The 21,983-nt window shown below is 37.5% G+C and overlaps 1 protein-coding gene across 6 annotated transcripts in view; it reads left to right on the top strand.

Annotated features, from left to right (window-relative positions):
• Positions 1 to 21,983, top strand: part of Vps13a (vacuolar protein sorting 13 homolog A) — a 226,717-nt gene that overhangs the window by 117,347 nt on the left and 87,387 nt on the right. For all 6 annotated transcript variants that reach the window (NM_001100975.2, XM_039079915.2, XM_039079911.2 and 3 more), the window contains 4 exons: positions 13,397 to 13,544; positions 17,158 to 17,308; positions 20,918 to 21,042; positions 21,793 to 21,962. In NM_001100975.2, the coding sequence (NP_001094445.2) occupies positions 13,397 to 13,544; positions 17,158 to 17,308; positions 20,918 to 21,042; positions 21,793 to 21,962 (594 nt within the window). The remainder of the gene's footprint in view (positions 1 to 13,396; positions 13,545 to 17,157; positions 17,309 to 20,917; positions 21,043 to 21,792; positions 21,963 to 21,983) is intronic.

Here is a 21,983-nt window from a genome sequence, read left to right as displayed (position 1 = left end):
TTTGTCAAAGATCAAGTGACCATAGGTGTGTGGGTTCATTTCTGGGTCTTCAATTCTATTCCATTGGTCTATCTGCCTGTTTTTGTACCAATACCATACAGTTTTTATCACTATTGCTCTGTAATACTGCTTGATGTCAGGGATGGTGATTACCCCAGAAGTTCTTTTATTGTTGAGAATAGTTATTGCTATCCTGGGTTTTTTGTTATTCCAAATGAATTTGCAAATTGCTCTTTCTATCTCTATAAAGAATTGAGTTGGCATTCTGATTGGGATTTCATTGAATCTATAGATTTGTAACAAAATGTCCATTTTTACTATATTAATTCTGCCAATCCATGAGCATGGGAGATCTTTCCATCTTCTGAGATCTTCAATTTATTTCTTCAGAGACTTGGAGTTCTTGTCAAACAGGTCTTTCACTTGCTTGGTTAAACTCACACTAAGATAATTTATATTATTTGGGACTATTGTGAAGGGTTTCATTTCCCTAATTTCTTTCTCGGCTTGTTTCTCTTTTGTGTAGAGGAAGGCTACTGATTTATTTGAGTTAATTTTATACCCAGCCACTTTGCTGAAGTTGTTTATCAGCTTTAGTAGTTCTCTGGTGGAACTTTTGGGGTCACTTAAGTATACTGTCATATCATCTGCAAATAGTGATATTTTGACTTCTTCCTTTCCAATTCATATCCCTTTGACTTACTTTTGTTGTCTGAGTGCTCTGGCTAGGACTTTGAGTACTATATTGAATAAGTAGGGAGAGAGTAGGCAGCCTTGTCTAGTCCCTGAGTTTAGTAGGATTTCTTCAAATTTCTCTCCATTTAGTTTGATGTTAGCTACCGGTTTGCTGTACATTGCTTTTACTATGTTTAGGTATGGGTCTTGAATTCCTGATCTTTCCAGGACATTTATCATGAAGGGGTGTTGAATTACATCAAATGCTTCCTCAGCATCTAATGAAATGATCATGTGGTTTTTACCTTTGAGTTTGTTTATATACTGGATACGTCGATGGTTTTCCGTATATTGAACCATCCCTGCATCCCTGGGATAAGCCTACTTGAATGTGATGGATGATCGTTTTTATGTGTTCTTGGATTTGGTTTGCAAGAATTTTATTGAGTATTTTTGCGTTGATATTCATAAGGGATATTGGTCTTAAGTTCTCTTTCTTTGTTGGGTCTCTGTGGTTTAGGTATGAGAGTAATGGTGGCTTCATAGAAAGAATTTGGTAGTGCTCAGTCTGTTTCTCTTTTGTGGAATAGTTCGAACAGTATTGGTATAAAGTCTTCTATGAAGGTCTCATAGAATTCTACACTAAACCCACTTGGTTCTGGGGTCTTTCTGGTTGGGAGACTTTTAATACTGCTTCTATTTCTATAGGAGTTATGGAGTTGTTTAGATGGTTTATCTGTTCCAAATTTAACCATTTACCTGGTAGGTGTATAGAAAAGTGTCCATTTCCTCCAGATTTTCCAATGCTGTTGAATATAGGCTTTTGTAGTAGGATCTGAGGATTTTTTTAATTCTGTTGTTATGTCTCCCTTTTCATTTCTGATTTTGTTAATTTGGACACACTCTCTGTGTTCTCTGGTTAGTCTGGCTAAGGGTTTATCTATCTTGTTGATTTTCTCAAAGAACCAACTTCTGGTTTTGTTGATTCTTTCTATGGTCCTTTCTGTTTCTACTTGGTTGATTTCATCCCTGAGTTTGATTACTTCTTGTCTCCTCTTCAGTGTATTTGTCTCTTTTTGTTCTAGAGCTTTTACCTGTGCTGTCAAGCTGCTGACTTATTCTCTCTCCTGTTTTCTTTTGGAGGCACTCAGAGCTATGGGTTTTCCTCTTTGCACTACTTTCATTGTGTCCCATAAGTTTGGGTATATTGTATCTTCATTTCCATTAAATTCTAAGAAGTCTTTTATTTATTTTTTTTCCTTGACAAATTTGTCATTGAGTAGAATGTGGTTCAACTTCCCGTATATGTGGTCTTTCTGTCGTTATTGTTGTTATTCAAGACCAGCCTTAGTCCATGGGGATCTCAGAATGCATAGGTTTATTTCTATCTTCCTGTATCTGTTGACGCCTGTTTTGTGGTCAATTATGTGGTCAATTTTGAAGAAGTTAGCATGAAGTGCTGAGATGAAGGTATATCCTTTTGTTTTAGGATGGAATGTTCTGTAAATATCTATTAAATCCATTTGGTTCATAACTTCTGTTACTTTCTCTATGTCTGTGTTTAATTTATGTTTCCATGATCTGTCCATTGATGAGAGTGGGGTGTTGAAATCTCCTACTATTATTATGTGAGGTACAATGTGTGATTTGAGCTTTAGTAAGGATTCTTTTATGAATGTAGGTGCCCTTGCATTTGGGGCATAGATATTTAGGATTGAGAGTTCATCTTGGTGTATTTTTCCTTTGATGAATATGAAGTGTCCTTCCTTATCTTTTTTAATAACTTTTGGTTGAAAGTCAATTTTATTCGATATTAGAATGGGTACTCCAGCTTGTTTCCTTGGACCATTTGCTTGGAAAGTTGTTTTCCAGCCTTTTACTCTGAGGTAGTGTCTGTCTTTGTCTCTGAGGTGTGTTTCTGGCATGCAGCAAAATGCTGGGTCCTCTTTACATATCCAGTCTGTTAGTATGTTTTTTCCTTGGGGAATTGAGTCTATTGATGTTGAGAGATACTAAGGAATAGTGATTGTCGCTTTCTGTTATTTTTGTTGTTAGAGGTGGAATTAAGTTTTTGTGTCTCTCTTCTTTTGGTTTCATTGCAAGGAGATTACTTTCTTGCTTTTTGTGTGGTCTAGTTTCTCTCCTTGTGTTGGAGTTTTCCATCTATTATCCTTTGTAGGGCTGTATTTGTAGAAAGATATTGTGTAAATTTGGTTTTGTCATGGAATATCTTGGTTTTTCCATCTATGTTAATTGAGAGTTTTGCTGGATGTAGTAGCCTGAGCTGGCATTTGTATTCTATTAGAGTCTCTATGACATCTCCCCAGGAACTTCTGGCTTTCATACTCTCTGGTGAGAAGTCTGATGTAATTCTTATAGGTCTGCCTTTATATGTCACTCAATCTTTTTCCCTTACTGCTTTTAATATTCTTTCTTTGTTTTGTGTATTAGGTGTTTTGACTATTTTTTTTTATTAACTTGAGTATTTCTTATATACATTTCGAGTGTTATTCCCTTTCCCGGTTTCCGGGCGTACATCCCCCTCCCCCCTCCCCTTCCTTATGGGTGTTCCCCTCCCAACCCTCCCACCATTGCCGCCCTCCCCCCATAGACTAGTTCACTGGGGGTTCAGTCTTAGCAGGACCCAGGGCTTCCCCTTCCACTGGTGCTCTTACTAGGATATTCATTGCTACCTATGGGGTCAGAGTCCAGGGTCAGTCCATGTATAGTCTTTAGGTAGTGGCTTAGTCCCTGGAAGCTCTGGTTGCTTGGCATTGTTGTACTTTTGGGGTCTCGAGCCCCTTCAAGCTCTTCCAGTTCTTTCTCTGATTCCTTCAATAGGGGACCTATTCTCAGTTCAGTGGTTTGCTGCTGGCATTCGCCTCTGTATTTGCTGTATTCTGGCTGTGTCTCTCAGGAGCGATCTACATCCGGCTCCTGTCGGTCTGCACTTCTTTGCTTCATCCATCTAGTCCAATTGGGTGGCTGTATATGTATGGGCCAAATGTGGGACAGGCTCTGAATGGGTGTTCCTTCAGTCTCTGTTTTAATCTTTGCCTCTCCCTTCCCTGCCAAGGGTATTCTTTTTCCTCATTTAAAGAAGGAGTGAAGCATTCACATTTTGATCATCCGTCTTGAGTTTCGTTTGTTCTAGGGATCTAGGGTAATTCAAGCATTTGGGCTAATAGCCACTTATCAATGAGTGCATACCATGTATGTCTTTCTGTGATTGGGTTAGTTCACTCAGGATGATATTTTCCAGTTCCAACCATTTGCCTACGAATTTCATAAACTCGTTGTTTTTGATAGCTGAATAGTATTCCATTGTGTAGATGTACCACATTTTCTGTATCCATTCCATAGCTTGCCTCCTTATGTTGGGCTTTACCATTTATTATCCTTTGTAGTGCTGGATTTGTGGAAAGATATTGTGTAAATTTGGTTTTGTCATGGAATATCTTGGTTTCTCCATCAATGTTAATTGAGAGTTTTGCTGGATACAGTAACCTGGGCTGGCATTTGTGTTCTCTTAGGGTCTGTATGACATCAGTCCAGGATCTTCTGGCCTTCATAGTTTCTGGCGAGAAGTCCGGTGTGATTCGGATAGGTCTCCCTTTATATGTTACTTGACCTTTTCCCCTTACTGCTTTTAATATTCTTTCTTTATTTTGTGCGTTTGGTGTTTTGACAATTATGTGACGGGAGGTGTTTCTTTTCTGGTCCAATCTATTTGGAGTTCTGTAGGCTTCTTGTATGTCTATGGGTATCTCTTTTTTTAGGTTAGGGAAGTTGTCTTCTATGATTTTGTTGAAGATATTTACTGGTCCTTTGAGCTGGGAGTCTTCACTCTCTTCTATACCTATTATCCTTAGGTTTGATCTTCTCATTGAGTCCTGGATTTCCTGTATGTTTTGGACCAGTAGCTTTTTCCGCTTTACATTATCTTTGACAGTTGAGTCAGTGATTTCTATGGAATCTTCTGCTCCTGAGATTCTCTCTTCCATCTCTTGTATTCTGTTAGTGAAGCTTGTATCTACAGCTCCTTGTCTCTTCTTTTGGTTTTCTATATCCAGGGTTGTTTCCATGTGTTCTTTCTTGATTGCTTCTATTTCCATTTTTAATTCCTTCAACTGTTTGATTGTGTTTTCCTGGAATTCTTTCAGGGATTTTTGTGTCTCCTCTCTATGGGCTTCTACTCGTTTATTTATGTTTTCCTGGAATTCTTTCAGGCATTTTTGCGATTCTTTCAGGCATTTTTGCGATTCCTCTCTGTAGGCTTCTACTTGTTCTCTAAGGGAGTTCTTCATGTCTTTCTTGAAGTCCTCCAGCATCATGATCAAATATGATTTTGAAACTAGATCTTGCTTTTCTGGTGTGTTTGGATATTCCGTGTTTGCTTGGTGGGAGAATTGGGCTCCGATGATGCCATGTAGTCTTGGTTTCTGTTGCTTGTGTTCCTGCGCTTGCCTCTCGCCATCAGATTATCTCTAGTGTTACTTTGTTCTGCTATTTCTGACAGTGGCTAGACTGTCCTATAAGCCTGTGTGTCAGGAGTGCTGTAGACCTGTTTTCCTCTCTTTCAGTCAGTTATGGGGACAGAGTGTTCTGCTTTCGGGGGTGTAGTTTTTCCTATCTACAGGTCTTCAGCTGTTCCTGTGGGCCTGTGTCTTGAGTTCACCAGGCAGCTTTCTTGCAGCAGAAAATTTGGTCTTACCTGTGGTCCTGAGGCTCAAGTTCGCTCGTGGGGTGCTGCCCACGGGCTCTCTGCAGCGGCAGCAACCAGGAAGACCTGTGCTGCCCCTTCCGGGAGCTTCAGTGCACCAGGGTTCCAGATGGTCTTTGGCTTTTTCCTCTGGCGTCCGAGATGTGTGTGCAGGGAGCAGTCTCTTCTGGTTTCCCAGGCTTGTCTGCCTCTCTGAAGGTTTAGCTCTCCCTCCCTCGGGATTTGGGTGCAGAGAACTGTTTATCAGGTCTGTTTCTTTCAGGTTCCGGTGGTTTCTCAGGCAGGGGTCCTGCCGCTCCTGGGCCCTCCCCCACGGGAGCCCAGAGGCCTTATACAGTTTCCTCTTGGGCCAGGGATGTGGGCAGGGGTGAGCAGTGTTGGTGGTCTCTTCCGCTCTGCAGCCTCAGGAGTGCTGACCAGGCGGTTGGGTCTCTCTCTCACCGGGTCTGACTTTTTTTTACATTTTTTTTTTTTTTATTAACTTGAGTATTTCTTATATACATTTCGAGTATTATTCCCTTTCCCGTTATCCGGGCAAACATCCCCCTCCCCCCTCCCCTTCCTTATGGGTGTTCCCCTCCCAACCCTCCCGCCATTGCCGCCCTCCCCCCACCAGTCTAGTTCACTGGCGGTTCAGTCTTAGCAGGACCCAGGGCTTCCCCTTCCACTGGTGCTCTTACTAGGGTATTCATTGCTACCTATGAGGTCAGAGTCCAGGGTCAGTCCATGTATAGTCTTTAGGTAGTGGCATAGTCCCTGGAAGCTCTGGTTGGTTGGCATTGTTGTACATATGGGGTCTCGAGCCCCTTCAAGCTCTTCCAGTTCTTTCTCTGGTTCCTTCAACGGGGGTCCTATTCTCAGTTCAGTGGTTTGCTGCTGGCATTCGCCTCTGTATTTGCTGTATTCTGGCTGTGTCTCTCAGGAGCGATCTACATCCGGCTCCTGTCGGTCTGCACTTCTTTGCTTCATCCATCTTGTCTAATTGGGTGGCTGTATATGTATGGTCCACATGTGGGGCAGGCTCTGAATGGGTGTTCCTTCTGTGTCTGTTTTAATCTTTGCCTGTCCTTTCCCTGCCAAGGGTATTCTTGTTCCCCTTTTAAAGAAGGAGTGAAGCATTCACATTTTGATCATCGGTCTTGAGTTTCGTTTGTTCTAGGGATCTAGGGTAATTCAAGCATTTGTGCTAATAGCCACTTATCAATGAGTGCACACCATGTATGTCTTTCTGTGATTGGGTTAGCTCACTCAGGATGATATTTTCCAGTTCCAGCCATTTGCCTACGAATTTCATAAAGTCATTTTTTTTGATAGCTGAGTAATATTCCATTGTGTAGATGTACCACATTTTCTGTATCCATTCCTCTGTTGAATGGCATCTGGGTTCTTTCCAGCTTCTGGCCATTATAAATAAGGCTGCGATGAACATAGTGGAGCACGTGTCTTTTTTATATGTTGGGGCATCTTTTGGGTATATGCCCAAGAGAGGTATAGCTGGATCCTCAGGCAGTTCAATGTCCAATTTTCTGAGGATCCTCCAGACTGATTTCCAGAATGGTTGTACCAGTATGCAATCCCACCAACAATGGAGGAGTGTTCCTCTTTCTCCACATCCTCGCCAGCATCTGCTGTCACCTGAGTTTTTGATCTTAGCCATTCTCACTGGTGTGAGGTGAAATCTCAGGGTTGTTTTGATTTGCATTTCCCTTATGACTAAAGATGTTGAACATTTCTTTAGGTGTTTCTCAGCCATTCGGCATTCCTCAGCTGTGAATTCTTTGTTTAGCTCTGAACCCCATTTTTTAATAGGGTTATTTGTTTCCCTGCGGTCTAACTTCTTGAGTTCTTTGTATATTTTGGATATAAGGCCTCTATCTGTTGTAGGATTGGTAAAGATCTTTTCCCAATCTGTTTGTTGCCGTTTTGTCCTAACCACAGTGTCCTTTGCCTTACAGAAGCTTTGCAGTTTTATGAGATCCCATTTGTCGATTCTTGATCTTAGAGCGTAAGCCATTGGTGTTTTGTTCAGGAAATTTTTTCCAGTGCCCATGTGTTCCAGATGCTTCCCTAGTTTTTCTTCTATTAGTTTGAGTGTATCTGGTTTGATGTGGAGGTCCTTGATCCACTTGGACTTAAGCTTTGTACAGGGTGATAAGCATGGATCGATCTGCATTCTTCTACATGTTGACATATTATGTGACAGGATGAATTTCTCTTCTGGTCCAATCTATTTGGAGTTCTTTAGGCTTTTTGTATGTTTTTGGGCATCTCTTTCTTTAGGTTAAGGAAGTTTTCTTCTATAATTTTGTATAATGTATTTACTCGCCCTTTATGTTAAGAGTCTAAGTTGGGCTAGGAGCTTTTTCTGTTTTACATTATCTTTGACAGTTGTGTGGATGTTTTCTATGTTATCTTCTGCTCCTGAGATTCTCTTTTCTATCTCATGTCTTCAGTTTGTGGTGCTTGCATCTATGACTCCTGATCTCTTCCTTAGGTTTTCTATCTCCAGTGTTGTCTCCCTTTGTGCTTTCTTTATTGTTTCTATTTCCATTTTTAAATCCTGGACAGTTTTGTTCAATTCCTTTGCCTGTTTGTTTGTATTTTTCTGTAATTCTTTGAGGGATTTTTGAATTTCCTCTTTACAGGCTTCTACTTGTTTACTTGCATTGTCCTGCATTTCTTTAAGGAGTTCTTTAAGGGAGTTCTTTAAGGAACTTCTTAAAGTCCTCCATCATCATCATAAAAAATGTGATTTTAAATCTAAATCCTGCTTTTCCGGTGTGTTTGGATATCTAGTGTTTTGTTTGGTGCGAGAACTGGGCTCTGATGATGCCAAGTCTTCTTGTTTTCTCTTGCTTAGGGTCTTGCACTTGGCCTCTAGTGACTGGGTTGTTCCTGGTGTTTGTTTGTCTCGATGTTTCTGACAGTGGTTTGACCCCCCCCCCCCCCCCACACACACACTCAGACACCATATAGGTCTCTGTGTCCGGACTCCTGTCGAAATGTTTTCCTGTTTTATTCAGCCGTTTCTTGGAACAAGTGCTCTGCTCTCAGGTGTGTTTGCACTCCTGAGACTGTCTTTCAGCTCTAGGTGTGGGCAGGAATCAGAAGGGTCATGCCCCTGATTGCTCCTAGGTCCCTATGCCCAGGAGGCACAGCTGGCACTAGGTGATCACCTCCTTGGTGGGGACTATGGGCAGAGGGTAGTCTCCTCTGACTCCTTAGGAGTGTCTGCACTTCTGAGGGTCCAGCTCTCTCCCCCATGGAATTTGGGTGCAGAGAGCTGTTTGATGGGTTCACTTCAGTTCTAAGTGCAGACCAGAACCACAGGTACCTGCAGCTGACTGTTCCTATATTCCTCTGTCCAGAGGCACTATGCAGTTTCCTCTTGACCAGGGATGTGGGCTAATGCAGGTAGAAGTGGCAATCTGTCCTGAGGTCTCAGGATGGTCCTCACTTCTGGGTGTTCAGCTCTCCTAAAATTTTTAATTAGTCATATTATTCATTTACATTTCAAATGATCTCATACTTCTTGTACTTTCTGGTTACCCCTCCACATCCCATCCTCTTCTCTCACCCCTCCCCTTTGCCTCTTATGATGGTGCTCCTCCACCAACTCACCCATTCCTGCCACACTGCTCTAGCATCCCCCTACATTGGGGCATCAAGCCTTCTTCCTCTCCCATTGAAATCAGATAGGACCATCCTCTGCTACATATGTATCTGGAGCCATGACTCCCTCTATGTATACTGTTTAGTTAGTGGTTTAGTCCCTCAGAGCTTTAGGTGGTCCAGTTAGTTGGTATTGTCCTTCTAATGGGGTTGTAATTCCGTTAGCTCCTTCAGTCCTTCCCCTAGCTCTTCCACAGGGTCCCTGAGCTCATCTGATGGTTGGTTGTATCTGCATCTGTATTGTTCAGGCTCTGGCAGAACCTCTCAGGGAACAGCCATATCAGGCTCCTGTCAGCAAGCACTTTGTGGCATCAGCAGTAGTGTCTCTTTTGGTGTCTGCAGATGAGATGGATCTCTAGGTAGGTTGGTCTCTGGATGGCCTGTCCTTCATGTTCCATTTTATGCCCCTCTCTTTCCTTTGGACAGGAACTTTTCTGGGTTAAAACTTAGGAGATGGGTGAGTTGCCCCATCCCTCACCTGGGAGCTGTACCTATTTACTGGAGGTGGTCTCTACAGGTTCTCTCTCCCCTTTGTTGGGTGTTTTGGCTAAACCATTACCACTGGGTCCTGGGAGCCTCTTGCTTTCCCGGGGTCTGGGACTTTCTAGTTGCTACCCCCAGTTCCCATCCCCCACTGCTCCATGTTTCTATTCAATTTCCTGATCCTGTGTATTTCTCTCCTATCCCTTCTAACACCTGATGCTGCTTACCTCCTTTCCCTCCCCTTCTCTGTTCCTCCCAGACTCCTTCCTCTACCTCCTGTGATTATTGTGTTTTCCCTTTATGGAATGAAGCATCTGTATTTTGGTCTTTCTTCTTAAGCTCCATGCGGTTTGTAGGTTGTATCATGGGTATTCTGAGCTTTTGGGCTAAAATCCACTTATCAGTGCATACATACCATGGGTGTTCTTTTGTGTCTGGGTTACCTTACTCAGGTTAATATTAACAGAAAGCCCATATGTACATGGAAGCTGAACAACTCTCTACTCAGTGATAACTTGGTCAGGGAAGAAATAAAGAAATACTTTTAAGAAAAAGAAAGACTTTTAAGAATTTAATGAAAATGAAGGCACACGATGAAAGCAGTGCTAAAAGGAAAACGCATGGCCCTGAGTGCCTACATAAAGAAATTGGAGAGACACTAGCAGCTTGACAGCACAGAACAAAAGAAGCAAATACACCCCAAAGGTGTAAACTGCAGGAAAGAATTAGAACTCAGGGCTGAAATTAACTAATTAGAAACAAAGAAAACTATACAAAGAATCAAAAAAACAAAACAAAAAAACAAACAAAAAAAAAAAACCAGAAGCTGGTTCTTTGAGAAAATCAACAAGATAAACCCTTAGCCATACTAACCAAAAGGCAGAGACAGAACCCAAGTTAAAAAAATCCATAATTTAAAATTTTAACAAAATAGCCTACGATAGAAGAGAGAGGAAGGCATGTGGGAGAATGCATTGAGGACTGCTAAAGATGAATTTATAGAATTTGAAGTTTTTTCTTCTAGTACTTCATATTGGTAATTCAGTAGCTTTGATTTGATGAAAAACCAAATTGTCGATAAGCAAATATTACTGAAGTTATGGGAACTGGATTTTAGCTATTCAGTGTTATATTGATGGGTAATAAAATAGAAGAACTAAAAGACAAGAATTTAGTGATATTATAAAAGAAAATAGAAATATTTTTAAATTGAAGATTCAGATTGTCTTAAAAGAGGAGTTCAGACAAGTTTTGATGGATTGTATCATAAGTAGAAGGTAGCGAAATTGGGTGTTGTTTTTCTTAAAGTTATGATAAAAAATCACTGAAAATTATAGAACTCCATATTTCATTTGATATATTAAGTGAATGATGCATTTAGTGAATAACCTATACTAATTTGTTTACATAACTCTAGAAGTTCCATAAATTACAGGAAACCTAGAGTGAGATATTTTTATTTTATTTTTGTTCAATGCTTAGTTGTTTGAGATAGCATGTGATATAGTAGGTCAGAATGCATGGCAATCCTCCTACCTTAGACTTTCAAGTGCTAATATTTCAAGAAGACACCATCACATCCATGAAAACCCATATTAATAACAGCTCATAGTATACAATAATAACTCTAACTCCAAACTAAAGCTATTTTATAAGCCTGGAGAATCTAAACTGAAAAAACTGTCTTATTTAGTTTAAAGAAATGATAGATATATGTTAAGTGACCTGCATTCAAAATAGATTCATGGCTTAAATATCAGTATTTGTAGGTACTTAAATTATAGTAGTTGTTTGTTGTATCTTCAAAATAATTAACTTTAGTTTTTATGGCTATAAAACTATTGCTATCTCTTTTAACTATCCTGAGTTAACAGTTAACTTATTTGTTTTGTTTTGTTTGCATATATATTTAACAGTATAATTATATTTTAAGTTTTGTGTTTTAAATTTTTTCGTAATATTTCTCAGTGCTTTTTCAAGTTCATATTTAAAGTTTTTATTTTTATGTAGAGATTTTGTTTAGTCACTTATAACTGATTCAAATTAGATATCTGAATATTTAACTTAATGGACTCAGAATTATATTCTTGGTAGAGGGGACAGGGATGCTGGACTGTTGTACACATGAACTCACAGTGGTTATAACTATTTTTCTAGAGTGTTTTCAGCATATAATTTAAAAATATTTTGTTTAGTGTTTTAGAAATGCATTTGTCTTTGTTAAGATATGTAAGTTAAATCAATTTCTTTTGCTATTATAAGTAACAATAATATCAGGAGTGATATCTTTTTCTGTTTGTACTTATGTGGTATTTTGCCCAGTATTAGAAGATAAATCATTTCTGTATAATAAATTCTTAGAAATGGAATCAGTTACAGATCAGAACCAATTTTTCCTGAAAACCCATATTCAAAAATTCAATTTAGTTTTTGTTTTATTAAACATAAGAGCAAAACACTTTGTATTTATGAGTACCTATTTAATCTCATTGTAAACATTTACTGATTACATGGAATATGCCAGCCATATGCCATGAGCTAAGTACTACTAGAATAATGTAAGAATAAGCTACACATGGCCTTTCTTTCATAAAACTTTCTGAGGCTATAAAGAAAAATGCATGATTACACTCATGCACATAATGCACACATAATGTGTGCTTACACAACACATTAATAAGTTTTTAAAAGTCAAATTATGCTATTAATATTTATCAAATATAATGAAAAAGTTCCAGATATGTGTGAAGGTTTATAGAAGTTATTGAATAGTAACTAGTAAAATTTCTTCCAAAGGAAGTAATCTTATTATGCAGCAATCACATATTTCTCTACAGAGAAGAAATTTATCCACAGATATTTATGGAGTTTTTATTTTCATGAAAAACAAAAACACATAATATTGTATAGCCATGTGTAATACATAAACATCAAAGTTTCATGTCTCTATGTATATTTCCCTGTAGGGTTTTAGATGTCTTTCCTTACTACCATTAGATTGAGATTTCAACTATTTATACTTATTGAAATATAGCTTTATTCTAATGGCTTCATACCAGATATTCTGATAGATCCCTAATTACAAGCATATTATCAAGGGTGAGTTGAAGTCATGTCTTAACCTAGTTTCGGCTATTGAGAAATGCAAGCATTTTGAACTGAGAGGTGACAAGAAGAGAAAGGGCCAAGTGATCCATTTCTAAGCCGATTTTGCTATGAAGACAATAAAATCTTGACCTTTCAAAAAAGATTTGAAGATAGTTAAGATATAAGGGATATTATTGTTGAATAACCATTATTGTCACTAAACAGTCCTAAGGAAGCTTCTGTGGACTTAAAATGTCCTTAATGGAATTGGGCGACCTACTCCTTTTCAGGTTCACCATACCATCTGGAATGACATGTGGTACATCTTTGTATGAAGTTGTACATATTCCACTGTTCTGATCCATAGATAGAGAAATATCATGTGCTGCAACTTTGTTTCTTATATAGAGTAGTGTGGTGTGATGCTATGTGTAGATAAAATGCTTTTTAATGAGATCTTTTGATTTTGTTTACTGATTTTATTGAGGTAATTCTACACAACTTAGTGGTTTTGACCTTGCCCTGTTTGTAAAATCCTATTTTTAAGTCTTACCTCGCTATGATGCCTAACAGTTTAGAGAAAGTCACTTAGGTTTCTAGTGAGATGACACATCTCATATTGATATGAAATTGTATTTTTCTATACACAAATGTTGCCTGTGTCTTCTATTTAATAAAGAGCAATACTCTAAAATTAATCACACTCCTATGTTTTTCTGCCTGAATGTATATAAAACAACTTATATTTTCCAATAGGTCTCAGTTTATGAATAATACATACCAGGAAGTGCTGGACCTACTACTACCTTTGAACCTGGAAGTGATTGTTGAACGAAACTTATCTTGGGAATGGTACAAGGAAGTTCCTTGTTTTAATATAAAAGCTCAGCTAAAACCCATGGAGGTAATATTTTCACTGCTCTTGATTTCTGTTAGGTTTGGATAGTATTATCTTAGCAATATAAATTTCTTTACTAGATTTAAGAATAATCCAGTTGGTTAGAATTAAAATAGTAGCTTATAAGCTAGAATTCATTTAGTGTTCACTGTTCTTTGTCTGATTTGAGTGCCTGCTCTGTGCTAACCTTTATGCTAGATAGTAAAGATACATTGACAGAAATGCTGTGCTATGATGTCTTTGTCTTCATGAGATTTACCACTCTGAACTAGGTTGATTGTGAAGGTGGTCTAAAATATGTAGTTTATAGCAGGGAAGTAAAGAAGAAGAAAGTAAGCAAGGTCTGGGGAAAGAACTCAGTGACTGAAGCACTAGTGATATAAATAAACGTGTGAAGTTCTATTCCCTAAGGGAAAATGAAGCTGAGCAAGTACCGGGGCCACCAGTGATCTCAGCACTGAGTGTGTAGAGACTGGACGCTTGGGGGCAAACTGGCTTCTAATGACAGAGACCCTAATCTCAGTCAATAAAGAAGGGAGCAATTGAGATGACACCGAACATCAACTTTGGGCCTCCATTATGTAAATGTGCATGTGTCCTTACATACACATAAGTACCACACACATATTCAAAACAATATACAATTAAAAGTTATAATTTGAAATTAGTTAGCATGAAGGAAATTTATTTGATATGTTAGTAAAGAATTTATGGAACGGTCTAGGCTTACAAAATTAATTGAGTCATTAGTGATATTTGACACCATTGAAAAGTATGAAATAACTTAGCAAAGCCCGTGTGTGTGTGTGTGTGTGTGTGTGTGTGTGTGTGTGTGTGTGTGTGTGTGAGAGAGAGAGAGAGAGAGAGTTCTGAAACAAAGAGATAGATTACATTATGTATCACTTTATTTAGTAATTGGTTGATATTGCTTCACTAATAGAATAGCTATAAATTCATATTTTTCCCTATTGAACAGATAGAAATCAAAATTTTTGCATGTTTTGCTAATGTATTAGCAGCACACACTCTGGACTGTTTCTGCCCCTCAAACTACAACTTCACTCTCTGTTTATATAAAAGTTTTTATTCAGAAAAAACATTTTAGAAATTTTAGACTTTTAAGTCAGAATTATATTGAGATTCTAATACAAGCTAACTAGAAGTCTTTGCTCTTAGTGTGTAGGTGCTTTCAGTTAAGTGGTTGAAGAGAGTGAATTATTTAAGGTAAATATTAAAAGTCTCTATGTTGTGCAGACTCTAGATCGAATGTCTGTCACCTACCAAAGATAAATAAGCAGATTTGTGTAAAGTAGAATTACTTCCTTTACAGTCTCCCAGGAAAAGTCCTTTGTAGGATGTTGAGGTGATGCTGCCACTTGCCTGTAAATAACTGGCTGTCTGTTGTCCACTGAAAGACACTTGTGAGGAAGATGAGTCTTCCTTCTTTCCTGATTCCTGATTGGTTATCCACTGTTGAGTACATTCAAGAACAGATATATTTAGATCACTCCCTCTTAAATCTTGAGTGTCAATGACAGAATAGGATTGAACCTATTAATCTCATGCATGCACACCAATTACTTCACTTCATGAGTGTTTTTAGCTTATAGCATGTTTTTAGGATTATTCTTAGAGCTTACTCTTACGTGTAAGGTCTGTGGTCCTGGGATCCTTACAGCCCCTCCAACATCTCTCTCTGCTGCTTAACAAGAATATAGAATGATGACTAAAATCAGTATCTGATGGACATTTAATAGACTGTACTTATTAAGAGATGTAATTTGTGATTTTACTAGGTGCAATTCTTGTTTCATAGTAATCACCAATTAAGTGTTATAGTAGAAAAAAGTTAGACAACTGTAGATGTGACTATAAAGTAGTTAAGAAAGTTGTCTTAATTAAATTCATAAAATTAAGATGAATTCGGATCCCTAGAATCCATGTAAAAAAAAAAAAAACAAACGGTTTATAATCTTAGCTCTTAAGACGGTATACAGGTAGATAGATCCTCTTCCACGAGAGAGTCTCTCAAAAACAAAACAAAGAAGCAAAAAAGGTATATGCATATGTATGCACATTTATCCCCATCCCAAACATATACACAAAAGAATGAAGCTTGCAAGTTCTTTTTACATTATGCTTTCATATGAATTGCAGATCTCCAGAGAAACATAAGCAACACAAAAGTATGTGAGTCATGAGTAGTGTTTGATGAAGTTCAAAATTGGCAGGATTAATCTGTAGGATATTTAAACAAGAGAAAGGTATTTCCAAGTCAAAAGGCAGTCTGTTAGCAGAATTCTTGCTTGGGGAAGGTCAGGCCTTGCTGTTTTTTCTAAGTAAATGCCTTCACATGATAGTTTGTGTAAGAATGGCCCCATACACTCATGTATCTGAATGCTTAGTCACAAATAAGTAGAGCTGATGGGATTAGAAGCCCTGCCAGGCACAGTCTCCCTCCTGGCTTGCTAGGCAGGATATAGTTCTTAGCTCTGCTCCAGCACTGTGATGGCCTCCATGCCCCCTGCCATGATGGTAATGGACTAAACTTTGTGAAACTGTACATAAGCCTCCAATCACATTGTTTTCTTTTATAAAAGTTGCCTTGGTCATGGTATCTCATGCAGCAAGAGAACAGTGACCAAAACACGTCAGGTGATTAGATGAGGCCCTCTTACATTGTGGAAAGTAATGGAGTTTACTCATTCTTTTTTGAATTAAACATTAACTTAACCTTTACGAAAAGTAACCTTTATAGAAACATTTTGATTAATGTTTGAAAAAGCATTTAACTACTTAATATGACAAAGACAACATGACACCCAGTTATCTGTCATGCCACTTCAGGTAGGTCTTTGCTGTTGGCATAAGGCTAGGTTCAAAACAAAGAATTTGAAGTTATTTGTTGAATTAGTTCTTAATTATTTGTAGAGGGAAAGTGTCTTACTCTAGCTACAGTTTCTTATAAAATCAAGGTTGCATTCTTTTGTGAAAAACAAAACAATATAAATCATATTGTAAAATTTATTTTTCGTTATACAGACATTTGTTTATCCTGTATTTTTACAATAATGCGCCACCTAATTAAAATCAAAATCTAAAGTGGTTACATGGCTACATAAAGGTGAAAGCTCACTTTAAAATTTTAAAAATGACTGAATTATATAGGACATCAATAAAAATAGTTTATTGGAATTGACAAAAATCTATATTTTATAAATTACTAATTACCACTTTTCTGCAAAAGACTGGATATTCAGTCAGTAAAAATATATAGAGCCTTAAGAATTTATGGAAAACCAGTATACATTTCTCTTCTGTGAGTTTAGAAAGTGGGACTGTTAAAAGAGCAAATCTTGGCGTCAGAAGAAATGTCTCAGTGTTAAGAGAACTGGCTGCTCTTCCAGAGGACCTAGAAATTCCCAGTACTCACACGCAGATTATAAATTATTTTAACTCTAGTTCTAGGGGACCCAATGCCCTTCTCTTCTGCCTTCTGTAAGAAGCAGACATGAATGTGTTGTACAGAAAAAACACCCATACACATAAAACGATTTTTAAAGCAAATCTTCTCTTTTGTGTATTTTCTTTTTGTAAAGTCTTACTTTGTTTTTAACAGTTCATTCTCAGTCAAGAAGATTTAACAACCGTCTTTCAAACATTGTACGGCAATATATGGTATGGACGAGATGTTCCCGCTCCATCTTCTGTAAATAAAGGCCCAGAGATCATGACCACTGAAGTCACCAGTACTTCCTACCATTCGGGAGGTGTGTGCTTAACCTGACTTCCGCTCAGGATCCTTTCTCCTCTCTTCTCTCTTGCCTCTCTATCCCCCAACTTTTCTCTCTTTAGTTGTTGGTAAAAGAGGACTTAATAATTCTCTAACTAGTTAGTTTCACTTAGGCAATTTTAAATGATCTGGTTTTAGTTAGTATTTTTAGTTTTTCTGCTGATTTTATATGTAATGTATGTATGTAATCAAAGTTCTTAGTTCTGTTGTGACAAAACTTAGACTTCTTGTTTTTCTTCCTTTAAATGCTTATATCCAGTTTTATAGCGAATGCAATAGATGGCTTCTTATATACTGATCGTTTAGGAATATCAGAAGACTAGAAATATGACAATAGGATAATCACTGTAGATGATGGATTTTTAACAAAAGTTGGTGTCTTTTGGATTTTATGGCTGTGAAGAGACACCATGACCAAGGCAACTCATATGAAGGAAAACATTTAATTGGAGCTGGCTTACAGTTCAGAGATTCAGTCCATTATCGTCACGATGAGAAACATGTAGGCAGACATGGTGCTGGAGGAGCTGAGAGTTCTACATCTTGATCTGCAGGCAGTAGACAAAAAGAGACTTGTGTGCCACACTGGGCATAGCTTGAACGTAGGAGACCTCAAAGCCTACCCCAACATAGCACACTTCCTCCAACAAAGCTACACCGACTCCACAAGGCCACACCTCCTCAAAGTGTGACTCCTGTGGACCAAGCATTCAAACATATGAGTCGTGGAGGCCATTTCTATTTAAACCACCACAGTTGGAGAGTTGGATGGATGAAAAATAATAAAAGAAATCGTAATAGAAAAAAACCAACAAACCTTGTTTCAGTGTTAATGCCAAGGTGCTATGTAAATATGGCTGATTCTGACTGCACCAATCCATGAGCAGTAGGCTTAGTTAGGGTGCTAGGGTGGTTATGAGGCTCAAAATTAAAATCAAATTCTTGTTTTAATCTTTATATGCGATCCCAAATTTCTCGTTTTAAAGTAAAATCTGTTAATTCACAATGCCTGCTTTTCTAAAACCCTGAAATATTTTACAGCATTACTACTCAGAATCCTACACAAAAGTCAATATAATACAAAATTCCATTCTTTATTGTCAAATATGAGTAGCACCAAATGAGGTTAAAGCAGTAGAGCACAGACATAAAAGAAACAAAGATGAACAAAACATTGTATTATGAGTGAAAAAGAAGAGGCACACTGAATTCTAGTGACAGTAGGTCAACAAGTACAACAGGGACTTCATGAGGACTTCACTATGAGGCGAAAATAATAATTAAGTGGGTTCTCCAAAAATAGAAGTTTTCTTGGAGACTACAAAGTACATGATTGCTCTTTTTTTTTTTAAATAACATTAAGCAGAGTAAGTGTTGAAGCATATGACCCAAGATAATAACCTATAGTATAAAGAATCAAACAACATGAATGGAAAGAGGAGATAAAATTAAGAGTGGTGCTCTAGTCCAGAAGTTCCTGTCACAGTATGCTAATTTTTAGTGGTAGAAATACCTCAGAGAATGGAAGAAAAAGTTTGAAAGAACTAAGTTCAACCTGCAATAAAAAGTTGACTTATGAAGCCTGTTCTCAGCCATAGAGAACACACGATTTCAACAAGTTGGGTGAACTAAGACTCATATGGAAACTCAATTTACTGACATTTTATGCCTAAAACAAGTAAGACTTAAAATTTCAGAGAAAAAGTCTGCCCTTGAGAGGCTTATAAAGAAGACTAAAAGGACAGTTGATTGTTGTTGTTGTTGTTGTTGTTGTTGTGTTGCCTTTTCAGTAAACCTGATAAAGTAGGACTGCTGGTTATAAAAGACAGTGAAACAATATTTCAAATTTTAAACAAGGTGATTTTGAAGCTAGGATTCTAAACATGATCAAATATTACTCCCAAATATGAAAACAAAAATAATTCTATTGTAGTTTACTCAAATCCTTTCAAATCCTCTTCTAAAGAAATTATTCTAGAAATATATCCCAGCAAGAGAAATGAAGACTGAGGAAAGAAGAGAACATATCAAACAATAACAGTAACCTTGAAGAACAGTAGGGATCCCAAAGTTGTCCTGTGGCTAGAAAGTCAGTGGGTTGCGAAGGGGTTCTCAATGCCTTATGGTTTCATAGTGCAGTGTTGGATTATTATACTCACCTCATTCTGAAGGCTTGGGTGGGAGGCTGAGTGGAATAATGTTCTCAGACAAAGAGACTTAGTACTACTCAGGGATACTTAGTATCCACAAGACTCTGGCTGTGATCCCTGATAATACAAAAGGAAGAGGAGGGGAACAGCATAGATTTCATAAAATATGTATAAAAAAATCAACTACCTATGTATATGACAAACTAGCTTCTGTTCTTAAATATCTGCTATAATAAGGTACAGGACTGAAATACCGTAAAGTTTACGTGATTTGGTATTAAATTATTTACCTGTTAAATAAGAGACCCTGTTTGTATTCGAGAGATACATTAATAAAGTTATCTAACAGAAACCCTTGTAGGTGGCCTTCTCTGGGCCAAGGACTATCTGTGTTCTACGACTGTTTGCTCATGTACTGAAAGCCGCACATGAATGTGCAGAATCACAGAGAATAATAAGAGAATAATTGTCACTAGCTGAAGATCAAGCAGGTGAAGAGTTTTTAATGGCCCACAAGTGGCCAGTGTATAGATAGATGCTTGCCAAGCAATCCTAGAAACCTGAGTTGACTCAGTTTCTGTCCACAGAAGCTATTGTGTATCCACACACACACTAATGCCAAAAAAGTATTTCTTTATGGAAAAGACTGATAAAATTGATAATTCCTCAAGCAAGAATACTGAAACAAGAAAGAACACACATTACTGGTATCAGTTTTCAATAGATAGTATAGACCTCAAGCAGGATACGGAATAAGTGTGAGTAGGTATGAGTAACTTATGCAACAGAGATAAAATGTATACATGGAAAGAAAGAAAAGGGCTGGAGAGATGGCTCAATTTTATTAATCTTTTAAAAGTATTTTATTAAATTATTCAGTTAGTACATATACCATTTTAAGTAAATTTATCTCAGTTAATATAAATTACCTGGAATAGAAGTAGTATTTTTGTCTGAAAAAATTGTTTTGTTTGTATTATAAGTTAAATTAATATGTCCATGTGTATATATTTTTATTTAAAATTTAAGTATATAGAAAATAAAGGTTTTGAATCCAAATTAGAGCAGTTTTAAAATAACTTGTCTTAGTTTCTTTAAAGTAAAATTTTGAGTAAACACTGTTAGATACTATATATATGTGTGTGTATATATGTGTATGTATATGTATATGTTCATGATTCTGGATTTATGAAAGTAGGATTGTAGTTTCTCAGAAGTTCTGAGTGTTTAATTCTCTCTCCCATTATTATGAAAGAGTGTTAATCCAGAGTTCCATGTGTAATTTTTAACCTTCTTAATTTTCTTGAATATCATTTTATTGCACCCATTAATCAATAATTTGATAGGTCTCAAGAGTGCTTTGATTACTCGGTCGTAGGATTGTTTTCTCCTGCTCTTAAGATTATTTTCCTCCCTCCTTCTCTTTAATTTATCAGCTACTATGGTGACCTCTGCTGTGGTGGAGGTGCATCCACAGGCTTCCCCGGCCAACACAACCCTGAATGTGAGTTTCCAGACCGATCATCTCATCATGACACTTTACAGTCCGGGGCCAGACCAGGTACGTGAGGGATAGAAACTGTGTTCATATCTGGAAAGAAATTATCTCAATCAAAGATATAGAATTAATTAATAGTTCTATGAATTAATTGTTGTTAATGTTTTATATTTTGTAGTATATGTTCCTCTGGAAGAAAGATTGATATTTTCAATAATTATCTTAGACATTTTTTATTGATTTATCTTTTATATAATAAAATATATGAAAAAAGTGTAAGTAATATATATATATGTATACATACACACTCACACACACACACACACATAATAAAAACACCTTTTCTTCAGATAGCCCTTTGAAAGTTGAGGATTTGGGGCTCAGTAGTCTGGTTAGCATGCACAAAGCCCTAGGTTCAGTCTATGTCCAGAAAAGAGTAAAAGAGAAGGGCCAAGTATGGTAGCACACACCTTTAATTCTCTGCACTTGGGAAGCAGAAGCAGGAAGGATTGTTAGAGTTCACGGGTAGACTAGACTACAAAGGACAGTCAGAGCCATACAGGGGATCCTCTCTGAACAACAGCAGCAGCAGCAACCACCACCACTACCACATCATCATCATCATCACCATCACCATCCCGCCACCACCACCACCATCATCATATTAATAATAATAAATGAAAGTTAAAAGAGAAAGAAAATAGAGAAGTTGATGGTTCATATAGGCCGGAGTCATGACTTGTAGATAGTCCTATTGTAAAGTATTTTTGTTCTATGTATCTGTGTAATTTTATGTGGATTTCTTTTCTACAGGCCTCCTTTACAGATGTTCGTGATCCTTCTCTAGAACTTGCTGAATTTAAACTGGAGAATATTATAAGTGATTTAAAAGTGTACACAGATGATTCTATGGTCTTTTCTTTCTCATTAAAAAACTGTATTTTAGATGATAAAAGGCCACATGTCATGAAAGCCACTCCTAGGTATGTATTATCATTACTTTG

Source organism: Rattus norvegicus, chromosome 1 (assembly GCF_036323735.1).
Source record: "Rattus norvegicus strain BN/NHsdMcwi chromosome 1, GRCr8, whole genome shotgun sequence".
Taxonomy (NCBI): domain Eukaryota; kingdom Metazoa; phylum Chordata; class Mammalia; order Rodentia; family Muridae; genus Rattus; species Rattus norvegicus.
This window is presented reverse-complemented; position numbering and strand designations above follow the sequence as displayed.